At 40.5% G+C, this 24,795-nt stretch overlaps 1 protein-coding gene across 1 annotated transcript; it reads right to left on the bottom strand.

The window, feature by feature from the left end:
- Window positions 1-8,929: 8,929 nt before the first annotated feature.
- On the bottom strand, window positions 8,930-9,667 carry LOC128226383 (uncharacterized). The gene has a single exon (XM_052936261.1). It carries the CDS (start codon window positions 9,665-9,667, stop codon window positions 8,930-8,932), a length of 738 nt encoding a protein of 245 aa, XP_052792221.1.
- Between the last annotated feature and the right edge of the window lie 15,128 nt (window positions 9,668-24,795).

The raw sequence follows: 24,795 nt of genomic DNA on the forward strand, positions 1-24,795 counted from the left end.
TATGGTGACTGCATGTCGTGAAGGATACTTTGATTTCAACAAATGTCGTAGAATAACGCCATTTGTCTGTACCTATTTATTCAGCGAAACAACCAACTGGCTATTTTGGTCACAGTTTATGGTCTTCTGTCAAACATTGATCCTTTAAAATAGTCTTTACCCATCACCTTTCAAATAATAATGACATAATGATGTCTTTTTATCCATTATCCAAGATAATTTTCGATTGAAAACGTAATTTATATATACATATTGGATCAATCTGATCTATTACACACCGAGATTAAATATGAATCCAAAATCATTGTGGACGTTTACACAAAAAAACCTTATAAAGTATGCATCCAAGATCATTGTGGACAGTTACCATGGTTACCTTAAAATGTAAACTAGATTTTCAGATTCTTGCTATGTTTTAAAAGCAAAAACCACTGAAAATGAGTCCATTGCTTTTTAAACATCGTTTCTTCTTATGTTAAACGTTATGTTATCAATGCGGCCATCAGCATTTTCGGACACAGTCGGGTGTCGTACTTGAAATACAAAGACAATTGATAACTGACCTTTTATCTATTAGTTCCTACTTTAGTTCCCACCTATTTAGCACACCCAAGGGTAATGGTGCTCATTCGTGTTCACTGTGGACCAACCCACGCACAGAGCTTGGAAGTATGAGTTTTAGCTTCATCTTGGGTGTATCTAAATGTCTACACCTTAGTGTAAACGGATACATCTTAGCGTAGTTGACTACATATAAGTCTAAATGGTCACATCTTAGTGTGAATTGCCTGTTAAATGGGACGCGTTATTTAAACCTACATACGAATTGCGTTATCAAAACTATGAGCAAAGAGGAATAAAACCAAAGCATTTCATGAGGCAAACATGTACCCAGTTAATGCCCTTGCAATGCGCTATGATAAGGTGGATTATTCTTTGCCATTCAATGAACTAGTCCTTGAATTATATTAAAAACTGAATATTACCATTTTCAGGTAATATGTTGATTTAGTTGAAAGACATAAACACTCCATTTTGCATTCCACTGTCAAGTTCAAAACATATCAAATCAAGAGTTATTTCTCGAAGTGATTAAAGCGGAGGAAGCCATATTCAGATTTACATTACCCCCAAGATCTCCCGCTGAAAACGATCACATCGTCGCAAATTGAACAAGGAGAGCTGACTATAGAGTTGTACATGCCATCAGGCAAGCACTTTGGGTTTGCCACCAGGCAAGCATTTTGGGATAGCCATCAGACAAGCACTTTGGGAGGGACATTTGATTAAAGACTACTTGTTCATTTGAGAGATTGACAATCTGGTTGCAGTCAAAACTTATTATTTCCAATATTATCCACATTTAAACCATATCCACATTTAAACCATGAACTCAAGTGTGGGTCCAACCCCAAAACACCACTTGAATGAAAATAGAACTTAGGGTTTTAGCCAGTTTTTAAAAAAGGACAGAGTGTTGCAGAATAGGGACAGGGTGCTGAGGGACAAAATATAATATTGTCTCGATTATTGAATAATAAAAGCAATGAAGTAATATTAGGTTTCAACTATCAAATATGTAAAGTTCGTTTGAATTCATAATAATTTTTCAAGTTTTAATCGAAAAAAAAAGAAATATTAATTTTGATTATCTTAGGCATTTAATTCTTAGTAGGACTGATGCTCATTTTTATCAGGAACGTGTATGTTTGCCTAGGATACTGTTTGCAATTGAAATTGATTGGTTTTAATTGAATTGAACTATATAGCAGATCGCGAAGCAGATTGCGAAGCTGCCTTGTCGTTGAAGATAATGTATTTAAATATTTTACTATTATTACTAAATGAGACCATGGGCAAGGCTAATCGTTTAGCAAGATGTTGGTTGGTGACTGAGTTTCAGCTGGCTTTGTCCTTTATTCACGCCTTTCCTCGAATTTCCGGGTGAGCCAGCTATGTTTTAGTACTCACTAGTGCGCTTCTTTCGTATCTTTAACAGTTACCTTTTTTGTATCATAAGTACTCGAGAAAACTGATCCGATCTTCCTGACCAGTTATTTCATAGCCGAATTCATAATTGACTTTATTTATCTTTGAATGTTTTTCGTCAATGTGTTGTGCTCTGCATGTCCATGTGAATATATGATAAAACAGTAAGGATAACGAATACAAGCACAAAGAGTGTAGCCGGGATTAGAACCTAGATTATTCTTGACACACTACAAGACATCCTTCACATTCTTAAGCTACGGAACAGAGTATATGTTGGGGTGCCCTTAAACGGATTTGGCGATGAGACAGTGAACGGTTTATGTTCTCACAGTTTTCACAGTATATAAAATGATTAGCCTTCTATTAAAACGAACGAGCTAAATGATGTTTAAAAATTCCAATAGTATTCTTATTCCTAACTCCCTCTTTAAATCTTAATACACAGCTGCTGTTCTAACATTTTCCTTCCCCGTTACCGCGTTTATTTATGTTATACACCACTACCTTGTACCATTCTGATCGTACTCCCGAGGTATCAATTGATAGTTGTCTTTATACCTTGCATCAGATTTGAACATTATAAAGGTAATCTTGTTGGAATTGTTTGTGAAAGTGATTTTCATGACGCTCTCGACACTTTTAATCACTTATTTCTCGCAATGAAATTTTAAGCAATAAGGGATAGAGAATATACGTATTTAGATTGGGTCTTACCCATCTGGAAGATGGTTAATGTGTTAGGCACTGATTCTTTGTCACGTTATACAGTTATAACAAATGGCGTTCATCAAGGATATTATTTAGGGCATTTGCCGTTTTATTTTTCCGTCAATTAGACAAATACAGTTTAGAAAATTCGCTGTAACTATATGCAGATGAATCGACAGTTCAGTCTCTGGCATAACGGGATGATATGCTTTAGAAATTTGCATTGGACTTTCCTTTACAGTTGTGAGCAGGTGGCGTATTAATAGTCAGTTTCACATAATTAATGCAAAGCGGAAGCCATAGTTTGTGTTTTTCAATGTCCATGTCTACAGATTCGACATCATTTGTGACGTCACCTACTGCATTTTTTTCAGTTTTTACCTCTCTTATTTCTTCACACACTATATCGACATCTTCTGAGTTCAATACAACGATTGGTCTCTTCTGGTTCATCTCCGTCACCACTTCTCTCATCTTAGTTGTCTACCAAGTATAACCGATTCCTGTGAAAACCCTTCTCCTGAATTGATATTAATCCTCTTACCCTAAACACTGGAATATCTGGACTTCGCTGTTCATCCACGTTATATATCTCCTCTTTGTAACGATCTTTAAGCTTGCATTAACCTAAGAATGCTTTTCTTTTTCCAACTTCTATTAGTAATGCTTTGCTCTCGATGAGTGTCCTTTTATAATATTTCCTGTTTTCTGCACTCTTTCTATGAAATTATCTATGTATTCAATCATGCTCAGCTGTCTTGATTTTGCAATTGAACCCATATTAATTAAAAATTGCATTGATGGGAGTCGATGCTTCCCTCTCCAGTAAAACTTCATGTACAGCACAAGTGTTTCTATAACATTCTGTGTAGGAATTGATAGTGCTTACTCTGTGAGGTGGTCCGTTATCACCCATATGTTTGCAATGCCGTCTTTGCTGGGTTCTAGGATGACAATAATACAATTGAAACTACAGGGACCAGCCCAATTGTCAAACATTCAAATATAGACACAGCACAGAGACGGGTGACAGCGATGTGAGCCTTCGTGCACGGTCTACAATCGGAAGGTTATGATGTGAACTTGTACCTTCGATTGTTATTTACTTTGTTTGGTTTATATGTGTAATGTTTCTAATGTGATTGTATTTTTATTTGTTATCAACGTTTCATACATTCCAATATCGGCCACTAAATACCTCGTATTATGTTATATAGATTAAATAATTGTATCATGTATTTCAGGGCTTTGATGTTTTACTAGGGGCCTGAAATAAACGTATAGAATAACCCTAAAGAGATTTCCCTTTTATACTTTAACGATCCTTGTTACATCTGTTTAGAGGCACAAGCTAAGGGTCCAAACGACACTGAACGAGACAAACGTACACGCATTTACGTGATGTCAGTAGCGACACAAATATAGAGAGACAGAAACCGCGACACAAAATAGAGAAACAGATACAGGGACACAAAATAGAAAGACAGAAACTGCGACACAAAATAGAGAAACAAATATAGGGACACAAAATAAAGAGACAGAAACCGCGACACAAAATAGAGAAACAGATATAGGGATACAAAATAGAGAGACAGAAATAGGGTCTCAAAGAACGAGAGACAGATATAAGGACACAAAGAAAGAGATACAGAACTAGCGACACAAAATAGAGAGACAGAAATAGCGACACAAAATAGAGAGACATATATAGGGATACAAAGAACGAGAGACAGATAAAGGGACACAAAGAAAGAGATACAGAAATAGCGACACAAAGATAGAGGGACAGAAATAGCGACACAAAATAGAGGGACATATATAGGGATACAAAGATAGAGAGACAGAAATAGCGACACAAAGATAGAGAGACAGAAATAGCGACACAAAGATAGAGAGACAGAAATAGCGACACAAAGATAGAGAGACAGAAATAGCAACACAAAAAAGAGACAGCTATAGGGACACAAAGAAAGAGAGACAGAATAGCGACACAAAGACAGAGAGACAGAAATAGCGACACAAAATAAAGAGACAGAAATAGCGACACAAAGAAAGAGGGACAGAAATAGCGACACAAAGATAGAGAGACAGAAATAGCGACACAAAGATAGAGGGACAGAAATAGCGACACAAAATAGAGAGGCATAAATAGCGACACTAAAAAGAGAGGAAGAAATAGCGACACCAAATAGAGAGACATAAATAGCGACACAAAAAAGAGAGACAGAAATAGCAACACAAAAAAGAGACAGCTATAGGGACACAAAGAAAGAGAGACAGAATAGCGACACAAAGACAGAGAGACAGAAATAGCGACACAAAATAGAGAGACAGAAATAGCGACACAAAGATAGAGAGACAGAAATAGCAACACAAAAAAGAGACAGCTATAGGGACACAAAGAAAGAGAGACAGAATAGCGACACAAAGACAGAGAGACAGAAATAGCGACACAAAATAGAGAGACAGAAATAGCGACACAAAGAAAGAGGGACAGAAATAGCGACACAAAGATAGAGAGACAGAAATAGCGACACAAAGATAGAGGGACAGAAATAGCGACACAAAATAGAGAGGCATAAATAGCGACACTAAAAAGAGAGGAAGAAATAGCGACACCAAATAGAGAGACATAAATAGCGACAAAAAATAGAGAGACAGAAATAGCGACACAAAATAGAGAGACAGAAATAGCGACACAAAATAGAGCGACGGAAATAGCGACACTAAATAGGGAGACAGAAATAGAGACACAAAATAGAGAGACGGAAATAGCGACACAAAGATAGAGAGACAGAAAATGCGCGTTAACGATAGTAAATTCAATTTCTATATCGAATGCTCTTTATTTTATTTTATATATTCTTCAAATTAGACCCTAAATAACAATGTTTGGGTATTTTCTATCTATAAAGGTACACGTGGACATACAATTTGTCTCTTTTCATTATACACAGCTACTGATCAATGGAAAACATGGCGTCCATATACAATTTCATGTACATAAGGGGTCATTTATTGGGTGTTCTCATGTATTACACTGTCAATTGTCGCTTTTCAGTTACATTGGCAGATGCTCGTATGTGAAAAATAGCAAATAAACCCCAAATGTTTCGTCTGTGAACGAATTTGAAAATAGAAACTATTTTTATTATGCGTAATAAACAATGTATCAAAAACAGGGCAGCCATCGCTCTCTGTTAGATGTTAGTTATATTAGAGAAAATAAACTTTACAAAATTAACTTTTATCTTGTAAGCCCAAATATTCTAGTAAAAAACCTGCGTCTTTTTTGTGGGTTTCTTTATAAACAAAGGGCTCCGTGATAATCTCACGTTTGACCAGGTTCTTTTCGCCTGTGGGCACATGGGCATACTGCATTTATAAGTCTAAATGCCTGGTCCCGGATCCGCCAATACAAACCTCTACCTCATACGCTACTAGCCGGCAACGATAATGATGATGAAGAAGTCGTAGTCGATTCTAGGATTGTGTCCTCCATTGCCACCTAGCCCGATCAGCCCTTTATTCCTGTTCCACTACCTTCCTTATACATTTCTTATTCTCTAGCTGTATCATATTGTTTCTTTTGGACTTAATATTCTCATCATCTCTCTTTCTCTCAAGCCGTCTTTCTATATTCTCTTCGTCTTTTGTTTGTGTGTCATGTTTTCCTTCCATCTCCTTTTCTCGTTCTAGTTTGGATCGACTTCACCTATATTTGCATCACAAAATATTCTTGCATGCAGTTGCTTTTACCCGAAAACATTTTGCCAAATGAAATTATTTGACTGTTCGCAGAATATCAGTTGGTTTACCAATACAATAACATCTTATTTTACTTTTAACGCACATTTAGGTGCTAAAATATTAATATACAATTATATTTTGAATGCAGAAATATCATGTTCTTGTTTAAAACAACAGTCAGAGAATATTTCAGACTCTATCTTGAGATGTTTTACATGGGGCATTTGACGACACTTTTGAAAAGAAAATCCCAGTGATCCAAACTAGTCCATTTATATATCGCGTTCGTTGTTTTGTTAACCTACATTTGAATATAGTTTTAAAGATACCCCGACACAAATAAGATAAAAATACAATACGTGGAAAGACTGTGCACGTTAATTAACTTCCTTTTCCCATGCATGGTCATAGTTTTTAATAAGCCTTAGATGTTGTCCAAATGAAAAGTATATTCTTATAAGGTGGCTCCATGTATAATATTTCAGTGCAGTATAGCGCGTCAAGTCAAAGACAGAAGCTAACCTATAAAAATTCAATATTCTTGAGCAATATCGAAATTAGTTAAAACTCACACAGAAAAGTTGTCCTCACGTAGTAATTTATAGTCGAAGCCTTCATAATATACATGGAAAATGTGAACTGACGTAGAATATGTGTATTCGAGCTAAAGTCGTGATGTTCTTTGTGTATACATTGTTTATTATCCACATTCAATGACAGACTCACAGTGATCACTTATTATATACCATCTATTCATTTCAGTTGTTGTTCTATGTATTTTGGCAGTGAAAAAGGTGGAGCGAGTGGGCGAAATATTATTTTTTTTCATTTTGTTTAAGACAGACACTGGCGAAGGTGAGACCTCTTTCCCAGTGTAATTAACATTTATAGCTGGAATCATGAACAATTGAGTCTCCGGAAGTTTTCACAGGCATACAATAGCACGTGTTTGCGTGTCTTTATGCAACATTCCTTCACAAGAGAGCGGTATTTGGCATGTGTTTTTTTTACCATCTTTGGGGTAAATAAATTCAGAACAACGGGCCGGTGCTTCCAAATCAGCACGCAGTAACGTCAGCTAGTACGCTAGTTTAATAGCGTAACAATAGTAACAATTTAAAAAAAAAGTGCATATACATGACACGGTATCATGTGCATATACATGACGAATTACGGTATCATGTGCATATACATGACGAATTACGGTATCATGTGCATATACATGACGAATTACGGTATCATGTGCATATACATGACGAATTACGGTATCAGAAGAAAATCGCCGTGACGAGACTTATATAAACAAACATATAAAGATGCTACATACATTTATATATCTTCTTTATTTTAATATATGTATATATGCGCGCGCGCGTGCGTGTGTCTGTCTGTCTGTCTGTCTGTCTGTCTGTCTGTCTATCTATCTATCCCCTTTTCCATGTTTTCCAATAATGCACCTTATCCATCAGCTGCATATCGGCTTTTTTCTTTAAAAAGAGCAAATGGGACAACCTGGCAATCTTGACATTAATGCTTACTACCGAAAAACGCATAAAGTCCGCCGTACATATAATTCCATTTCCCCACAATCTTTATGGTAAAGAGCATTGGACTCGGCCCACGGATATCATAACTATGCTATTTGTCTTAAATCGCATCAGAAACAGTTACCATAGGATATCCCGTTTCTTGGCAACAGCCACACTTAAAACTTTTTTGAAATATTATACATGTATATATATATATATATATATATATATATATATATATATATATATATATATATATATATATATATATATATATATATATATATATAAAAGAAATGTGTTTGAACCTCTACTATAAAACTACAATCCAGTTTAAATATGTAATAATTTGATATGATTTTCATTAATTAAAAGTTTAAAACACATTTTAAAAAAAAACAACAATAAAAACACTTTGTGCCTGTGACTTTATTTTCATCTTGGAACGAATAGCATGCGTAATGTCATACTGCATTAATTACTATAAACATAGTGCACAATGAATAACTAGCAACACACGATACTAGTTAGAAACTGTATTAATATCTCATTTTGTCTGTTGAATGCGTCGTATTAGCGTCACGTTATTTCGGAAATGACGTGGTCGATATTTTACCATAGTCACAAACAGCGAAAATAATAAGTCATATCCATCTCACTGTTGAATCTGTCATAAGCCACAGAAAAGCAAAACATGTTTTTGTACTTCGTTGTTTTCAATCTGGCATGTGGTAGTTCTGCTATGGCATCACTTGCCATTAACATAATAAAGTGGTTCAATGGCCCTAGGGAGTCCAGCAATACAATGGCCGTAAGGCGCCCAGCAATACAATGGCCGTATGGAGCCCAGCAATACAATGGTCGTATGGAGCCCAGCAATACAATGGCCGTATGGAGCCCAGCAATACAATGGTCGTATGGCGCCCAGCAATAGAACCTCGAAGTAAACATCACATCTTTAGCGCTTCATACATATCGTTAGCTGTGTTGTATTCAGTTTGAAGTTCATCAATTGTGGTCTTAAGTTCGCTCGCCTTTGCAGAATATTTCCCGGCATCGCAATCCTTTAAATCGCCAATGATTTCCCAAACACCAACTGGAATTGTGATTATATTGATCACGGGTGTGGCAATCTTTAAGACATTATTTACTTTATCTACTATTTCCTTGACCTTTGTCATTGCCACCATAGCTTTTGCCGTGTTAGGATTCTGCAGTATCGAATGCATTTCTTGTGTTGTTGCAACACCAAGTTCGGCTGCTTTGGAAAGAAACTTGCTAGTACTGGAAGCACTCGATTGCAAATCTTTCAATAAGACAACGGTATTTTTCATTCGTTGAAGAGCTGTTTTATCTTTTGCTAAAATTTCTTTTGCCTTTTTCATGAGGCCTTTTTCACTAATTGCCTGAACCACAGTCGCCGCCAATGATGCGCCTGATCCTACTCCGCTAACAGTTGCAAGAAGTGCTGCCGGAACACCGGTAGCTCCCGCTGTAAACGGTGCTGCTACAGTTAGACCAACCGACGTTACACCCGAGACAACAGACAAAGTTTTAGTCAATACATTTGTCTTTTTATAGTTTTTGCCGGCTGCTTGCATTTCGTTATAAATATCAGTTAATGTTTCGATGGTTTCCTTCCGAAAGTCCAAAAATTTTGCAATGTCCCGTATAAATTCAGATCCCATTTTTACAATTAATATTTTCAACAATTAATCACTATATAAAGCTTAATTGGCTCAAGTTCAGATATCTTTTGTACATACGGATCATGACGCAGATGTTTTATATTGTAAGTTTATCTTATCAGTGAGGGCTGTTTATAATAATACGTATATATATGCAGTTTTAATTATAAATCAGAATCATATTAACAACCCAACAACCTTTCATTCAGAAAGAAATGTTTATTTTGCATTGTCATAAATACCAAGAATATCAGCGTTCCCATTTGATCAACTAAACGTCACCCGGATCTTTGCAGGAGTTGGATAGCTGGTCCTGTTTCCTCAAACTTTTCGACATACATGTTCACAAACGTTTGTATTGACAATGCTCGGACAGTCGGCTTTCTCTCTTTTCTTTAAAATGTCTTTATTTTGCGCGCTGATGACTAAAATTTTGTGAACATAACAGATAGGTTTTGTCCGGACATAATACGGATGGTTTTAATTCGAAATCGTTGAATTGGACATATTAGAAGAATTACACATGTTATCGTTTGTTTTCTATTTTGAGTACTACTAAGACCGATGACAGATTTCAGTTTCTTTAGGCATTTATCAATTTTTTAGTTGCATGTAAGTGATCACAATTATGTTGATAATTTTTTTTCGCTAATTTTCAAAAGCCATTGGCGACATGGACGGACGTTTTCGACCAACTGATACACAGCAGGTACTGGTAAAAAAAATCCATATAACTTTGCTTACATTTATTGTTTCGATACAAAGCTTTGACTATTTTGTGCTATGAATGTTGGTATTTAGGAAAAGAAATCTAGATTTTTGGAAGGTTAATGCTTTAATGCCAGTAAACACATCTTAGCTTTTCTCAATTTTACAAAGCCAATGGATTATTTTTTCAATATTAAATTCCAGTAAACAAACTTTTTCATACAGTAACTGTGCACAGGGCCAATACTCTTGACTGGGTTATTTTTGTTCACACCTTTAAGCAGCAAACGCTGTTTACTAAATACCTGTAGCCGTTGTCTGCCAGGCTTTTCCAGCTTAAAAAAAATCCCTTGGTCACATTGCATTAGAAAAACGATACAATCAACCAGAAAAGAGGCATTTCTGTCAAGGATATACGCTAAACATTCTCTAAGAGCAAAAACATCACGAATCGTGAATATTACACTCCCAGCGCGTCTCAGTTGGAAATCATTGGCAGTGTATCATCTTCCTGCAGTGGTGGCTTTGGAATATACAGAACTGAACACCGAGTGCAAGCTCCCTCTGGCTTTCGACTGACACAATAGAGCCTTTGAATTAGCCACTACCTTTGGTAAATCACCCACATTCAGTGGTAAACTACTCACTTCCTGTAGTAAATCAGCGAATACGTTTGATGAATCAGCAACCGCCTTTGATAAGTCAGCACTGCCATTGTTGAACGGTACAATCTGAACAGCCTGTTGGTGCCAGTTGGGCTTGATCCACTTGTTTCAATTTATTGAATCCCTTAACAACAACGCTTCTTTGGCTTAGCCAAACACTTTAATATAACAATTCCCTTTTTTAGACAGTTGCGTCAATGTTTCGATCAACTACAACCATAAGAATGTTAAACTCTTACATTTTATATGCGTCTTGCAAGGACTATCTACATTAAAATAAAATTAAATAATATTGCCGTTTTAACTCTCTCAATTTCTCAGCGTCCGTCTTCCTTCTCGTTCACAGCCATTTTTATTACGATTGAACACAAATTATTGAATCTAATAACGTAAGTCTAGAAAGACAACCTCCTACCACCCACAAGGTCTTACGCCCTCCAACAACACACAATGTCATACGACCGCCTACCACACAGTGTCATACGACCGCCTACTACACAGTGTCATACAATCTCCTACCACACAGTGTCATACGACCGCCTACCACACAGTGTCATACGACCGCCTACCACACAGTGTCATACGACCTCCTACCACACAGTGTCAAACGACCTCCTACCACACAGTGGCATACGACCGCCTACCACACAGTGTCATACGACCGCCTAACACACAGTGTCATATGACCGCCTACCACACAGTGTCATACGACCGCCTACCACACAGTGTCAAACGACCGCCTACCACATAGTGTCATACGACCTCCTACCACACAGTGTCATATGACCACATACCACACACCGTGTCATACGACCAACCATACGACCACCTACCATACTGTGTCATACGACCTCCCAGCAAACACAGTGTCATACGACCTCCTACAAAACACAGTGTCATACGACCGCCTACCACACAGTGCCATACGACCACCTATCACACACAGTGTCATACGACCACCTACCACTCACAGTGTCATACGATCTCCAACCACACACATTGTCATACGACCGCCTTCCACACAGTGGCATACGACCTCCTACCACACAGTGGCATACGACCTCATACCATACACAGTGTCATACGACCACCTACAACACAGAGTGTCAAACGACCTCCTACCACACACAGTGTCATACGACCACCTACCATACTGTGTCGTACGACCTCCTACCATACTGTGTCATACGACCACCTACCATTCACAGTGTCATACGACCTCCAACCACACACATTGTCATACGACCGCCTTCCACACAGTGTCATACAACCTCCTACCACACAGTGGCATACGACCTCCTACCACACACAGTGTCATACGACCACCTACCATACTGTGTCGTACGACCTCCTACCATACTGTGTCATACGACCTCCAACCACACACATTGTCATACGACCGCTTTCCACACAGTGTCATACGACCTCCTACCACACAGTGGCATACGACCTCCTACCATACACAGTGTCATACGACCACCTACAACACGCAGTGTCAAACGACCACCTACCACACACAGTGCCATACGACCACCTACCATACTGTGTCGTACGACCTCCTACCATACTGTGTCATACGACCACATACCACTCACAGTGTCATACGACCTCCTACCACACAGCGGCATACGACCTCCTACCATACACAGTGTCATACGACCACCTACCATACTGTGTCGTACGACCTCCTACCATACTGTGTCATACGACCTCCTATCACACATAGTGTCACACGACCTCCTACCACACAAAGTCATACGACTGCCTACCACACAAAGACATACTAACAACTACCACATACAGTGTCATACGACCTACTACCATACACAATGTCATACGCCTCCTACCATACTGTGTCGTACGAGCTCCTACCATACTGTGTCATACGACCTCCTACCACACAAAGTCATACGACCTCCTACCACACAAAGTCATACGACTGCCTACCACACAAAGACATACTAACAACTACCACATACAGTGTCATACGACCTACTACCATACACAATGTCATACGCCTCCTACCATACTGTGTCGTACGACCTCCTACCATACTGTGTCATACGACTTCCTATCACATATAGTGTCACACGACCTCCTATCACACACAGTATCATACGACCTCCTACCACAAAAAGTCATACGACCTCCTATCACACACAGTATCATACGACCTCCTACCACACAAAGTCATACGACCGCCTACCACACAAAGTCATACTAACAACTACCACATACAGTGTCATACGACCTACTACCACACAGAATGTCATAAGCCTCCTACCATACTGTGTCGTACGACCTCCTACCATACTGTTTCATACGACCTCCTATCACACATAGTGTCACACGACCTCCTATCGCACACAGTGTCATACGACCTCCTATTACACACAGTGTCATACGACCTCCTACCACACACAGTGTCATACGACCTCCCACCACACAAAGTCATAAGACCTCCTACCACACACAGTCATACGACCTCCTACCACACAAAGTCATACGACCTCCTACCACACAAAGTCATACAACCGCCTACCATACAAAGTCATAATAAAAACTACCACATACAGTGTCATACGACCTACTACCACACACAATGTCATACGCCTCCTACTATACTGTGTCGTACGACCTCCTACCATACTGTGTCATACGACCTCCTATCACACATAGTGTCACACGACCTCCTATCACACACAGTGTCATACGACCTCCTACCACACAAAGTCATACGACCTCCTATTACACAAAGTGTCATACGACCTCATACCACACAAAGTCAGACGACCTCCTACCACAAAAAGTCATACAACCGCCTACCATACAAAGTCATACTAACAACTACCACATAGAGTGTCATACGACCTACTACCACACACAATGTCATACGCCTCCTACAACACGAATTCATACGATCTCCTACCACACAGTGGCATACGACCTCCTACCATACACAGTGTCAAACGACCACCTACAACACACAGTGTCAAACGACCACCTACCACACACAGTGTCATACGACCACCTACCATACTGTGTCGGACGACCTCCTACCATACTGTGTCATACGACCTCCTATCACACATAGTGTCACACAACCTCCTTCCACACAAAGTGTCATACGACCTCCTATCACACGACCTCCTACCACACAAAGTGTCATACGACCTCCTATTACACACAGTGTCATACGACCACCTACCACACAGTGTCTTACTACCACCTACCATACTGTGTCGTACGACCTCCTACCATACTGTGTCATACGACCTCCTATCACACATAGTGTCACACGACCTCCTACCACACAAAATGTCATACATCCTCCTATTACACACAGTGTCATACGACCTCCTACCACTCAATGTCATACGCTTCATACGCCACAATGGCATACGCCTCCTACCACACGATATCATACGACCTCCTACCACACAGTGTCATACGCCTCATACCAAACAGTGTTATACGACCTCCTACCACACAGTGTCATACGCCTCCTACCACACAATGTCATACGCCTCCTACCACACAGTGTCATACTAACAACTACCACATACTATGTCATACGAACTACTACCACCCAATGTCATACGCCTCTACCACACAGTGTCATACGACCTTCTACCATACACAATGTCATACTACTTCCTACCACAAACAATGTCATGCTACCTCCTACCGCACAGTGTCATACGACCTCCTACCACACAGTGTCATACGTCCTCCTACCACACAGTGTCATACAACCTCCTACCACACAGTGTCATTCGACCTCCTACCACACAGTGTCATACCACCTCCTACCACACAGTGTCATACGTCCTCATACAATACACACTGACATACGACCTTCTGCCACACACAATGTCATACAACCGCCTACCACACAGTGGCATACTACCTCACTCACACAAAGTCATACTACCTCCTAACATACACAGTGTCATACAACCTCCTACCACATACAAGGGCATACTACATCCTACCACACAGTGTCATTCGATCTCCTACCACACAGTGTCATTAGACCTCCTACAACACATAAGGACATACGACCTTCTGCCACACACAGTGTAGTAAGACCTCATACAACACAGTGTAAAGCGACCTCCTACCACACAGTGTCATACGACTTCATATCAAACACACTGTCATACGTCATCCTACCATACAAAGTGTCAAACGACCTCCTATCTTACTCAGTGTCATACGACTTCACACAACACAGAGTTATACGACCTCCTACCACCCAATGTCATACGACCTCCTACCAAACAGTGTCATACGACTTCCTACCAACCAGTGTCATATGGCCTTCTACCAAACAGTGTCATATGGCCTCCTACCACACACAGTGTCATACAACTTTCTACCAAACAGTGCCATACTTCTTCCTACAACGCATATTGTCATACGACCTCCTACCACATACTGTCATACGACCTCCTACCACAAAAAGTCCCAAACGACCTCCTTACACACACAGTGTCATACCACCTCGTTTCACACACAATGTAAAAACGACCCACTACCACACACAGTGTTATACGACCTCCTTCCAAACACAGTGTCAAACGACCTCCTACCACACACATTGTCATACGACCTCATACCACACACAGTGTTATACGACCTCCAACAACACACAGTATCTTACACCTTCAAATCACACACAGTGTCATACGACCTCCAACCAAACACCATGTCAAACGACCTCCTACCACACACATTGTCATACGACCTCCAACAACACACAGTATCTTACGACCTCCAACCACACACAGTGTCATACGACCTCCTACTACGCACAGTGTCATACGACCTCTTACTACACAGTGTCATACGACCTCCTACTACACACAGTATCATACGACCTTCTACCACACAAAGTGTCATACGACCTCCTAACACACACACAGTGTCATACGACCTCCTACCACACACAGTGTCATACGACCTCTTACTACACACAGTGTCATATGACCTTCTAGCACAAAAAGTGTCATACGACCTGCTACCACACACACAGTGTCATACCACTTCCTTCCACACACAGTGTCATACGACCTTCTACCACACACACAGTGTCATACGGCCTCCTAACACAAACAGTGGCAAACGACCTCCTACTACTACACAGTTTCATACGACCTCCTACCACACACATTGTCATACGACCTCCAATCAAACACAGTGTCATACGATCTCCTACTACACAGTGTCATACGACCTCCTACTACACAGTGTCATACGACCTCCTACCACACACAGTGTCATACGATCTCCTACCACACACAGTGTCATACGACCTCCAACAACACACAGTGTCATGCGACCTCCAACAACACACAGTGTCTAACGACCTCCTTCTGCACACAGTGTCATACGAACTCCTATCACACACAGTATCTTACGACCTCCTACCACACAGTGTCATACGACCTCCTACCACACACAGACTCATACGACCTCCTACCACACATAGTGTCATACGACCTTCTACCACACACAGTGTCATAAGACCTCCTAACACACACACAGTGTCATACGACATCCTACCACACACAGTGTCAAACGACCACCTACCACACACAGTGGCATACGACCTCCCACTACACACATTGTCATACGACCTCCAACCACACACAGTCTCATACGACCTCACAGCACACACTGTGTCATACGACCTCCTACCACATACAAGAGCATACTACATCTTACCACACACAGTTTCATACGAACTCCTGTTACACAGGGTATCATACGACCTCCTTCCACAATGTGTCATACGACCTCCTACCACACAGTGTCATACGACCTCCAACAACACACAGTGTCATGCGACCTCCAACCACACACAGTGTCATACGACTTCCTTCTGCACACAGTGTCATACGACCTCCTACCACACAGTTTCGTGCGACCTCCTACTACACAGTGTCATACGACCTCCAACCACACACAATGTCATACGACCTCCTACTGCATAAGTGTCATACGACCTCCTAACACACAGTTTCATACGACCACCTACTGCACACAGTATCATACGACCTCCTATCACACACAGTATCTTACGACCTCCTACCACACAGTGTCATACGACCTCCACCTACACACAGTGTCATATCACCTACTACCACACACAGTGTCATACGATCTTCTACCACACACAGTATCATACGACCTTCTAACACACACAGTGTCATACGACCTTCTACCACACACAGTGGCATACGACTTCCTACCACACAGTGTCATAAGACCTCAAACCACACACAGTGTCATACGACCTCACAGCACACACAGTGTCATACGACCTGCTACCACACACACAGTGTCATACCACTTCCTTCCACACACAGTGTCATACGACCTTCTACCACGCACACAGTGTCATACGGCCTCCTAACACAAACAGTGGCAAACGACCTCCTACTACACACAGTATCATACGACCTCCTACCACACATATTGTCATACGACCTCCTACTACTCACAATGTCATACGACCTCCTTTCATAAACAGTGTCATACGATCTCCTACTACACAGTGGCATACGACCTCCTACAACACAGTGTCATAAGACCTCCAACCACACACAGTGTCATACGACCTCACAGCACACACAGTGTCATACGACCTGCTACCACACACACAGTGTCATACCACTTCCTTCCACACACAGTGTCATACGACCTGCTACCACACACACAGTGTCATACCACTTCCTTCCACACACAGTGTCATACGACCTTCTACCACGCACACAGTGTCATACGGCCTCCTAACACAAACAGTGGCAAACGCCCTCCTACTACACACAGTATCATACGACCTCCTACCACACATATTGTCATACGACCTCCTACTACTCACAATGTCATACGACCTCCTTTCATACACAGTGTCATACGATCTCCTACTACACAGTGTCATACGACCTCCTACCACACACATTGTCATACGACCTCCTATCACACACAGTGTCATACGATCTCCTACTACACAGTGTCAAACGACCTCCTACTACACAGTGTCATACGACCTCCTACCACACACAGTGTCATACGACCTCCTACCACACACAGTGTCATACGATCTCCATCAACACACAGTGCCATGCGACCTCCACCAACACACAGTGTCATACGACCTCCAACAACACACAGTGTCATACAACCTCCAACAACACCTAGTGTCATACGACCTCCTACCACACACAGTGGCATACGACCTACTGCCACACACATTGTCATACGACCTCCAACAACACACAGTGTCATGCGACCTCCAACCACACACAGTGTCTAACGACCTCCTTCTGCACACAGTGTCATACGACCTCCTACCACACGGTTTCATGCGACCTCCTACTACACAGTGTCATACGACCTCCAACCACACACAATGTCGTACGACCTCCTACTGCATAAGTGTCATACGACCTCCTACCACACACAGACTCATACGACCTCCAACCACACACAGTGTCATACGACCTCCTTTTGCACACTGTGTCATACGAACTCCTACCACACAGTTTCATGCGACCTCCTACCACACAGTGTCATACGACATCCAACCACACACAATGTCATACGACCTCCTACTGCATAAGTGTCATACGACCTCCTACCACACAGTTTCATACGACCTCCTACTACACACAGTGTCATACGACCTCCTACCACACAGTTTCATACGACCTCCTACTGCACACAGTGTCATACGACCTCCTATCACACACAGTATCTTACGACCTCCTACCACACAGTGTCATACGACCTCCACCAACACACAGTGTCATACCACCTCCTACCACACACAGTGTCATACCACCTCCTACCACACACAGTGTCATACGACCTTCTACCACACACAGTGTCATACGACCTTCTACCACACACAGTGGCATACGACCTCCTACTACACACAGTGTCATAAGACCTCCTACCACACACAGTGTCATACGACCTTTCTACCACACACAATGTCATACGACCTCCTACCACACACAGTGTCATACGACCTTCTACCACACACAGTGACATACGACCTCCTACTACACACAGTGTCATAAGACCTCCAACCACACATAGTGTCATACGATCTCACAGCACACACAGTGTCATACAACCTCCCACCACATACAAGGGCATAATACATCCTACCACACACAGTTTTATACGACCTCCTATTACACACAGTATCTTACGACCTCCTACCACAATGTGTCATATGACCTCCTATCATACAGTGTCATACGACCTACAACAACACACAGTGTAATACGACCTCCTACACACAGTGTCATACGACATCCTACACACAGTTTCATACGACCTCCTACCACACAGTGTCATACGACATCCTACCACACAGTTTCATACGACCTCCTACCACACAGTGTCATACGACATCCTACACACAGTTTCATACGACCTCCTACCACAATGTGTCATACGACATACTACACACAGTGTCATACGACTCACTACCACAATGTTACATACGACATCCTTCACACAGTGTCATACGACCTCCTACCACACAGTGTCATACGACCTCCTACCACACACAGTATCATACGACCTTTAACCACACAAAGTGTCATACGACCTCCTATAACACACAAGGGTAGTATTCATAAGATTGAGCGTTTATATGTCCGTTACGATAACATGAAATAAAAAAATCTTTTTTATCTTTAAAACGAATTTATACGAATATGTTTACACTGTTGAAATTGCAGCCAGGGGCAGATATTCCAGTGGTTCGCGTAAAAGTGGTGACAGGGTGAAGACCCTTCGTTTAAATCCTCTGTTTTTGTTACACAAGAAGGCTACTGGCGGAGATACTGTAGAAAAGGATGGATACTACATGTATGACACTGAAGATATTCAGACGTTATTACGTAAAATGACTCGTTTAGTAGAGACGGAAAGGGTTTTGTCTGGATTACAATCCTTGATGGGGACGCTCATCCCCCTGGCACAGACTGGAGTCCAGTGGATGTAGATATTCACCATGGACCAGTTAATTATGGCTCTAAAGAAGACCGGGTTACTGGGCTTGATACAAACCAAAGTACTACATTTGCAGAGATATATGTTGATATTGAACTGAGTGTTCAAAAAAGGAGCTTTAACTGATTATTAGAATGTACCTGATGCTGAAGAGAGATTAGTTAAATTACGAGAGCAAACTGACCCTGATGTTGGAGTGACTGCTGAATTGTTGTTGGAAAAAGTCGAAAAGACCGAAAATGGTTAGGTTTTGGTCGTGAAGAGTCAGGAACCTGATAAAAAGGCTACAACCTAACGTACGTATGGACGTGTAGAGTAAGAAAAACATGTAGAGGCTTACACCTTCAATACTTTTCGTCGTGTAGAGTTAAAACACATGCAGAGGCTTACTAACCGACATGTAGAGTAAAAAAACTAACATAGAGACTACAACAAACCATACTTACCGTCGTGTAGAGTAAGAAACTAATATAGAGGCTACGACATACCATACTTACCGTCGTGTAGAGTAAGAAACTAATATAGAGGCTACAACATACCAAACTTACCGTCGTGTATAGTCAGAAACTAATATAGAGGCCACAACATACCATACTTACCGTCGTGTAGAGTCAGAAACTAATATAGAGGCTACAACATACAATACTTACCGTCGTGTAGAGTAAGATACTAATATAGAGGCTACAACATACAATACTTACCGCCGTGTAGAGTAAGATACTAATATTGAGGCTACAACATACAATACTTACCGCCGTGTATAGTCAGAAACTAATATTGAGGCTACAACATACCATACTTACCGCCGTGTATAGTCAGAAACTAATATTGAGACTACAACATACAATACTTACCGCCGTGTAGAGTCAGGCTACGACATACCATAAGTATCGTCGTGTAGAGTCAGAAACTAATATAGAGGCTACAACATACCATACTTACCGTCGTGTAGAGTCAGAAACTTATATAGAGACTACGACATACCATACTTACCGTCATGTAGAGTAAGAAACTAATATAGAGGCTACAACATACCATACTTACCGTCATGTAGAGTCAGAAACTAATATTGTGACTACAACATACCATACTTACCGTCGTGTAGAGTCAGAAACTAATATAGAGACTACGACATACCATACTTACCGTCGTGTAGAGTCAGAAACTAATATTGAGACTACAACATACCATACTTACCGTCATGTAGAGTCAGAAACTAATATAGAGGCTACAACATACCATACTTACCGTCATGTAGAGTCAGAAACTAATATAGAGGCTACGACATACCATACTTACCGTCATGTAGAGTCAGAAACTAATATAGAGGCTACGACATACCATACTTACCGTCGTGTAGAGTCAGAAACTAATATAGAGACTACAACATACCATACTTACCGTCATGTAGAGTCAGAAACTAATATAGAGACTACAACATACCATACTTACCGTCGTGTAGAGTCAGAAACTAATATAGAGACTACAACAAACCATACTTACCGTCGTGTAGAGTAAGAAACTAATATAGAGGCTACGACATACCATACTTACCGTCGTGTAGAGTAAGAAACTAATATAGAGGCTACGACATACCATACTTACCGTCGTGTAGAGTAAGAAACTAATATAGAGGCTACGACATACCATACTTACCGTCGTGTAGAGTAAGAAACTAATATAGAGACTACGACATACCATACTTACCGTCATGTAGAGTCAGAAACTAATATAGAGGCTACGAAATACTATACTTACCGTCGTGTAGAGTCAGAAATTAATATAGAGGCTACGACATACCATACTTACCGTCGTGTAGAGTCAGAAACTAATATAGAGGCTACAACATACCATACTTACCGTCGTGTAGAGTCAGAAACTAATATAGAGACTACAACATACCATACTTACCGTCGTGTAGAGTCAGAAACTAATATAGAGACTACGACATACCATACTTACCGTCGTGTAGAGTCAGAAACTAATATAGAGACTACGACATACCATACTTACCGTCGTGTAGAGTCAGAAACTAATATAGAGACTACGACATACCATACTTACCGTCGTGTAGAGTCAGAAACTAATATAGAGACTACGACATACCATACTTACCGTCGTGTGGAGTAAGAAACTAATATTGAGACTACAGCATACCATACTTACCGTCGTGTGGAGTAAGAAACTAATATTGAGACTACAGCATACCATACTTACCGTCGTGTGGAGTAAGAAACTAATATTGAGACTACAGCATACCATACTTACCGTCGTGTAGAGTCAGAAACTAATATTGAGACTACAATATACCATACTTACCGTTGTGTAGAGTCAGAAACTAATATAGAGACTACAATATACCATACTTACCGTCATGTAGAGTCAGAAACTAATAAAGAGGCTACAACATACCATACTTACCGTCGTGTAGAGTCAGAAACTAATAAAGAGGCTACAACATACCATACTTACCGTCGTGTAGAGTCAGAAACTAATATAGAGGCTACAACATACCATACTTACCGTCGTGTAGAGTCAGAAACTAATATAGAGGCTACAACATACCATACTTACCGTCGTGTAGAGTCAGTAACTAATATAGAGGCTACAACATACCATACTTACCGTCGTGTAGAGTCAGAAACAAATATAGAGGCTACAACATACCATACTTACCGTCGTGTAGAGTAAGAAACTAATATTGAGGCTACAACATACAATACATACCGTCGTGTAGAGTAAGATACTAATATAGAGGCTACAACATACAATACTTACCGCCGTGTAGAGTAAGAAACTAATATAGAGGCTACGACATACCATACTTACCGTCGTGTAGAGTAAGAAACTAATATAGAGACTACAACATACCATACTTACCGTCGTGTAGAGTCAGAAACTAATATAGAGACTACAACATACAATACTTACCGCCGTGTAGAGTAAGATACTAATATTGAGGCTACAACATACAATACTTACCGCCGTGTATAGTCAGAAACTAATATTGAGGCTACAACATACCATACTTACCGCCGTGTATAGTCAGAAACTAATATTGAGGCTACAACATACAATACTTACCGCCGTGTATAGTCAGAAACTAATATTGAGACTACAACATACCATACTTACCGCCGTGTAGAGTCAGGCTACGACATACCATAATTATCGTCGTGTAGAGTCAGAAACTAATATAGAGGCTACAACATACCATACTTACCGTCGTGTAGAGTCAGAAACTAATATAGAGGCTACAACATACCATACTTACCGTCGTGTAGAGTAAGAAACTAATATAGCGACTACGACATACCATACTTACCGTCGTGTAGAGTCAGAAACTAATATAGAGGCTACGACATACCATACTTACCGTCGTGTAGAGTCAGAAACTAATATAGTGACTACAACATACCATACTTACGGTCGTGTAGAGTCAGAAACTAATATTGAGACTACAACATACCATACTTACGGTCGTGTAGAGTCAGAAACTAATATAGAGACTACAACATACCATACTTACGGCCGTGTAGAGTCAGAAACTAATATAGAGACTACAACATACCATACTTACGGTCGTGTAGAGTCAGAAACTAATATAGAGACTACAATATACCATACTTACGGTCGTGTAGAGTCAGAAACTAATATAGAGGCTACAACATACCATACTTACGGTCGTGTAGAGTCAGAAACTAATATAGAGGCTACAACATACCATACTTACCGTCGTGTAGAGTCAGAAACTAATATAGAGGCTACAACATACCATACTTATCGTCGCGTAGAGTCAGAAACTAATATAGAGGCTACAACATACCATACTTACCGTCGCGTAGAGTCAGAAACTAATATAGAGGCTACAACATACCATACTTACCGTCGCGTAGAGTCAGAAACTAATATAGAGGCTACAACATACCATACTTACGGTCGTGTAGAGTCAGAAACTAATATAGAGGCTACAACATACCATACTTACGGTCGTGTAGAGTCAGAAACTAATATAGAGACTACAACATACCATACTTATCGTCGTGTAGAGTCAGAAACCGATATAAAGGCTACAGCTTACCGGACTTATTGTCGTGTAGAGTTAGAAGCGGCCATCGGGGTTACAACCTACCATACTCATCGCCGTGTAGAGTCAGAAACTAATATATAGGCCACAGATATGGAGGCTACAAAATGATACAATACTGTCCTCGTATATAGTCAGAAACCAATATGGAAGCTGCAACCAGCCTTATTTATCGTTGTGTTGAGTCAGAAGCTAACGAAGAGGTTACAATCTACACATACCGTACTTATCGTCTTGACGAATAGTAAGAAACAGAAAGAGACAATAACCTACCATACTTTTGCGTCGTCCGTTTTAATGTTACGCATCTAAGGTAGTGTAAGTTGTCATTCACTTAATATTTTCATAGTTTTTAGTTGTCTCTCTTGCCTAGAGATGGAATTCGTTTTTCAAATGTAGAATATCGGAACATCTATGAAACAAACGCATTTAAGGGTATCTCCTTGGTGCAAATGTGGGTGGGGAAGGCCATAAATTAAAACGTTTCAAAAGTTCATGTTTTTTTTTAGTTTTGAGTAACAATCCTTTATATCGCGAGTAAAACATACTTTCTTTGTGACGTGTTTTCGGGTAATAAGAAGTTGGCCAAATTTTACGAAAGAAGATTCTTTTATATTTTTGATCAAAAA

This window comes from Mya arenaria, chromosome 3 (assembly GCF_026914265.1).
Source record: "Mya arenaria isolate MELC-2E11 chromosome 3, ASM2691426v1".
Taxonomy (NCBI): domain Eukaryota; kingdom Metazoa; phylum Mollusca; class Bivalvia; order Myida; family Myidae; genus Mya; species Mya arenaria.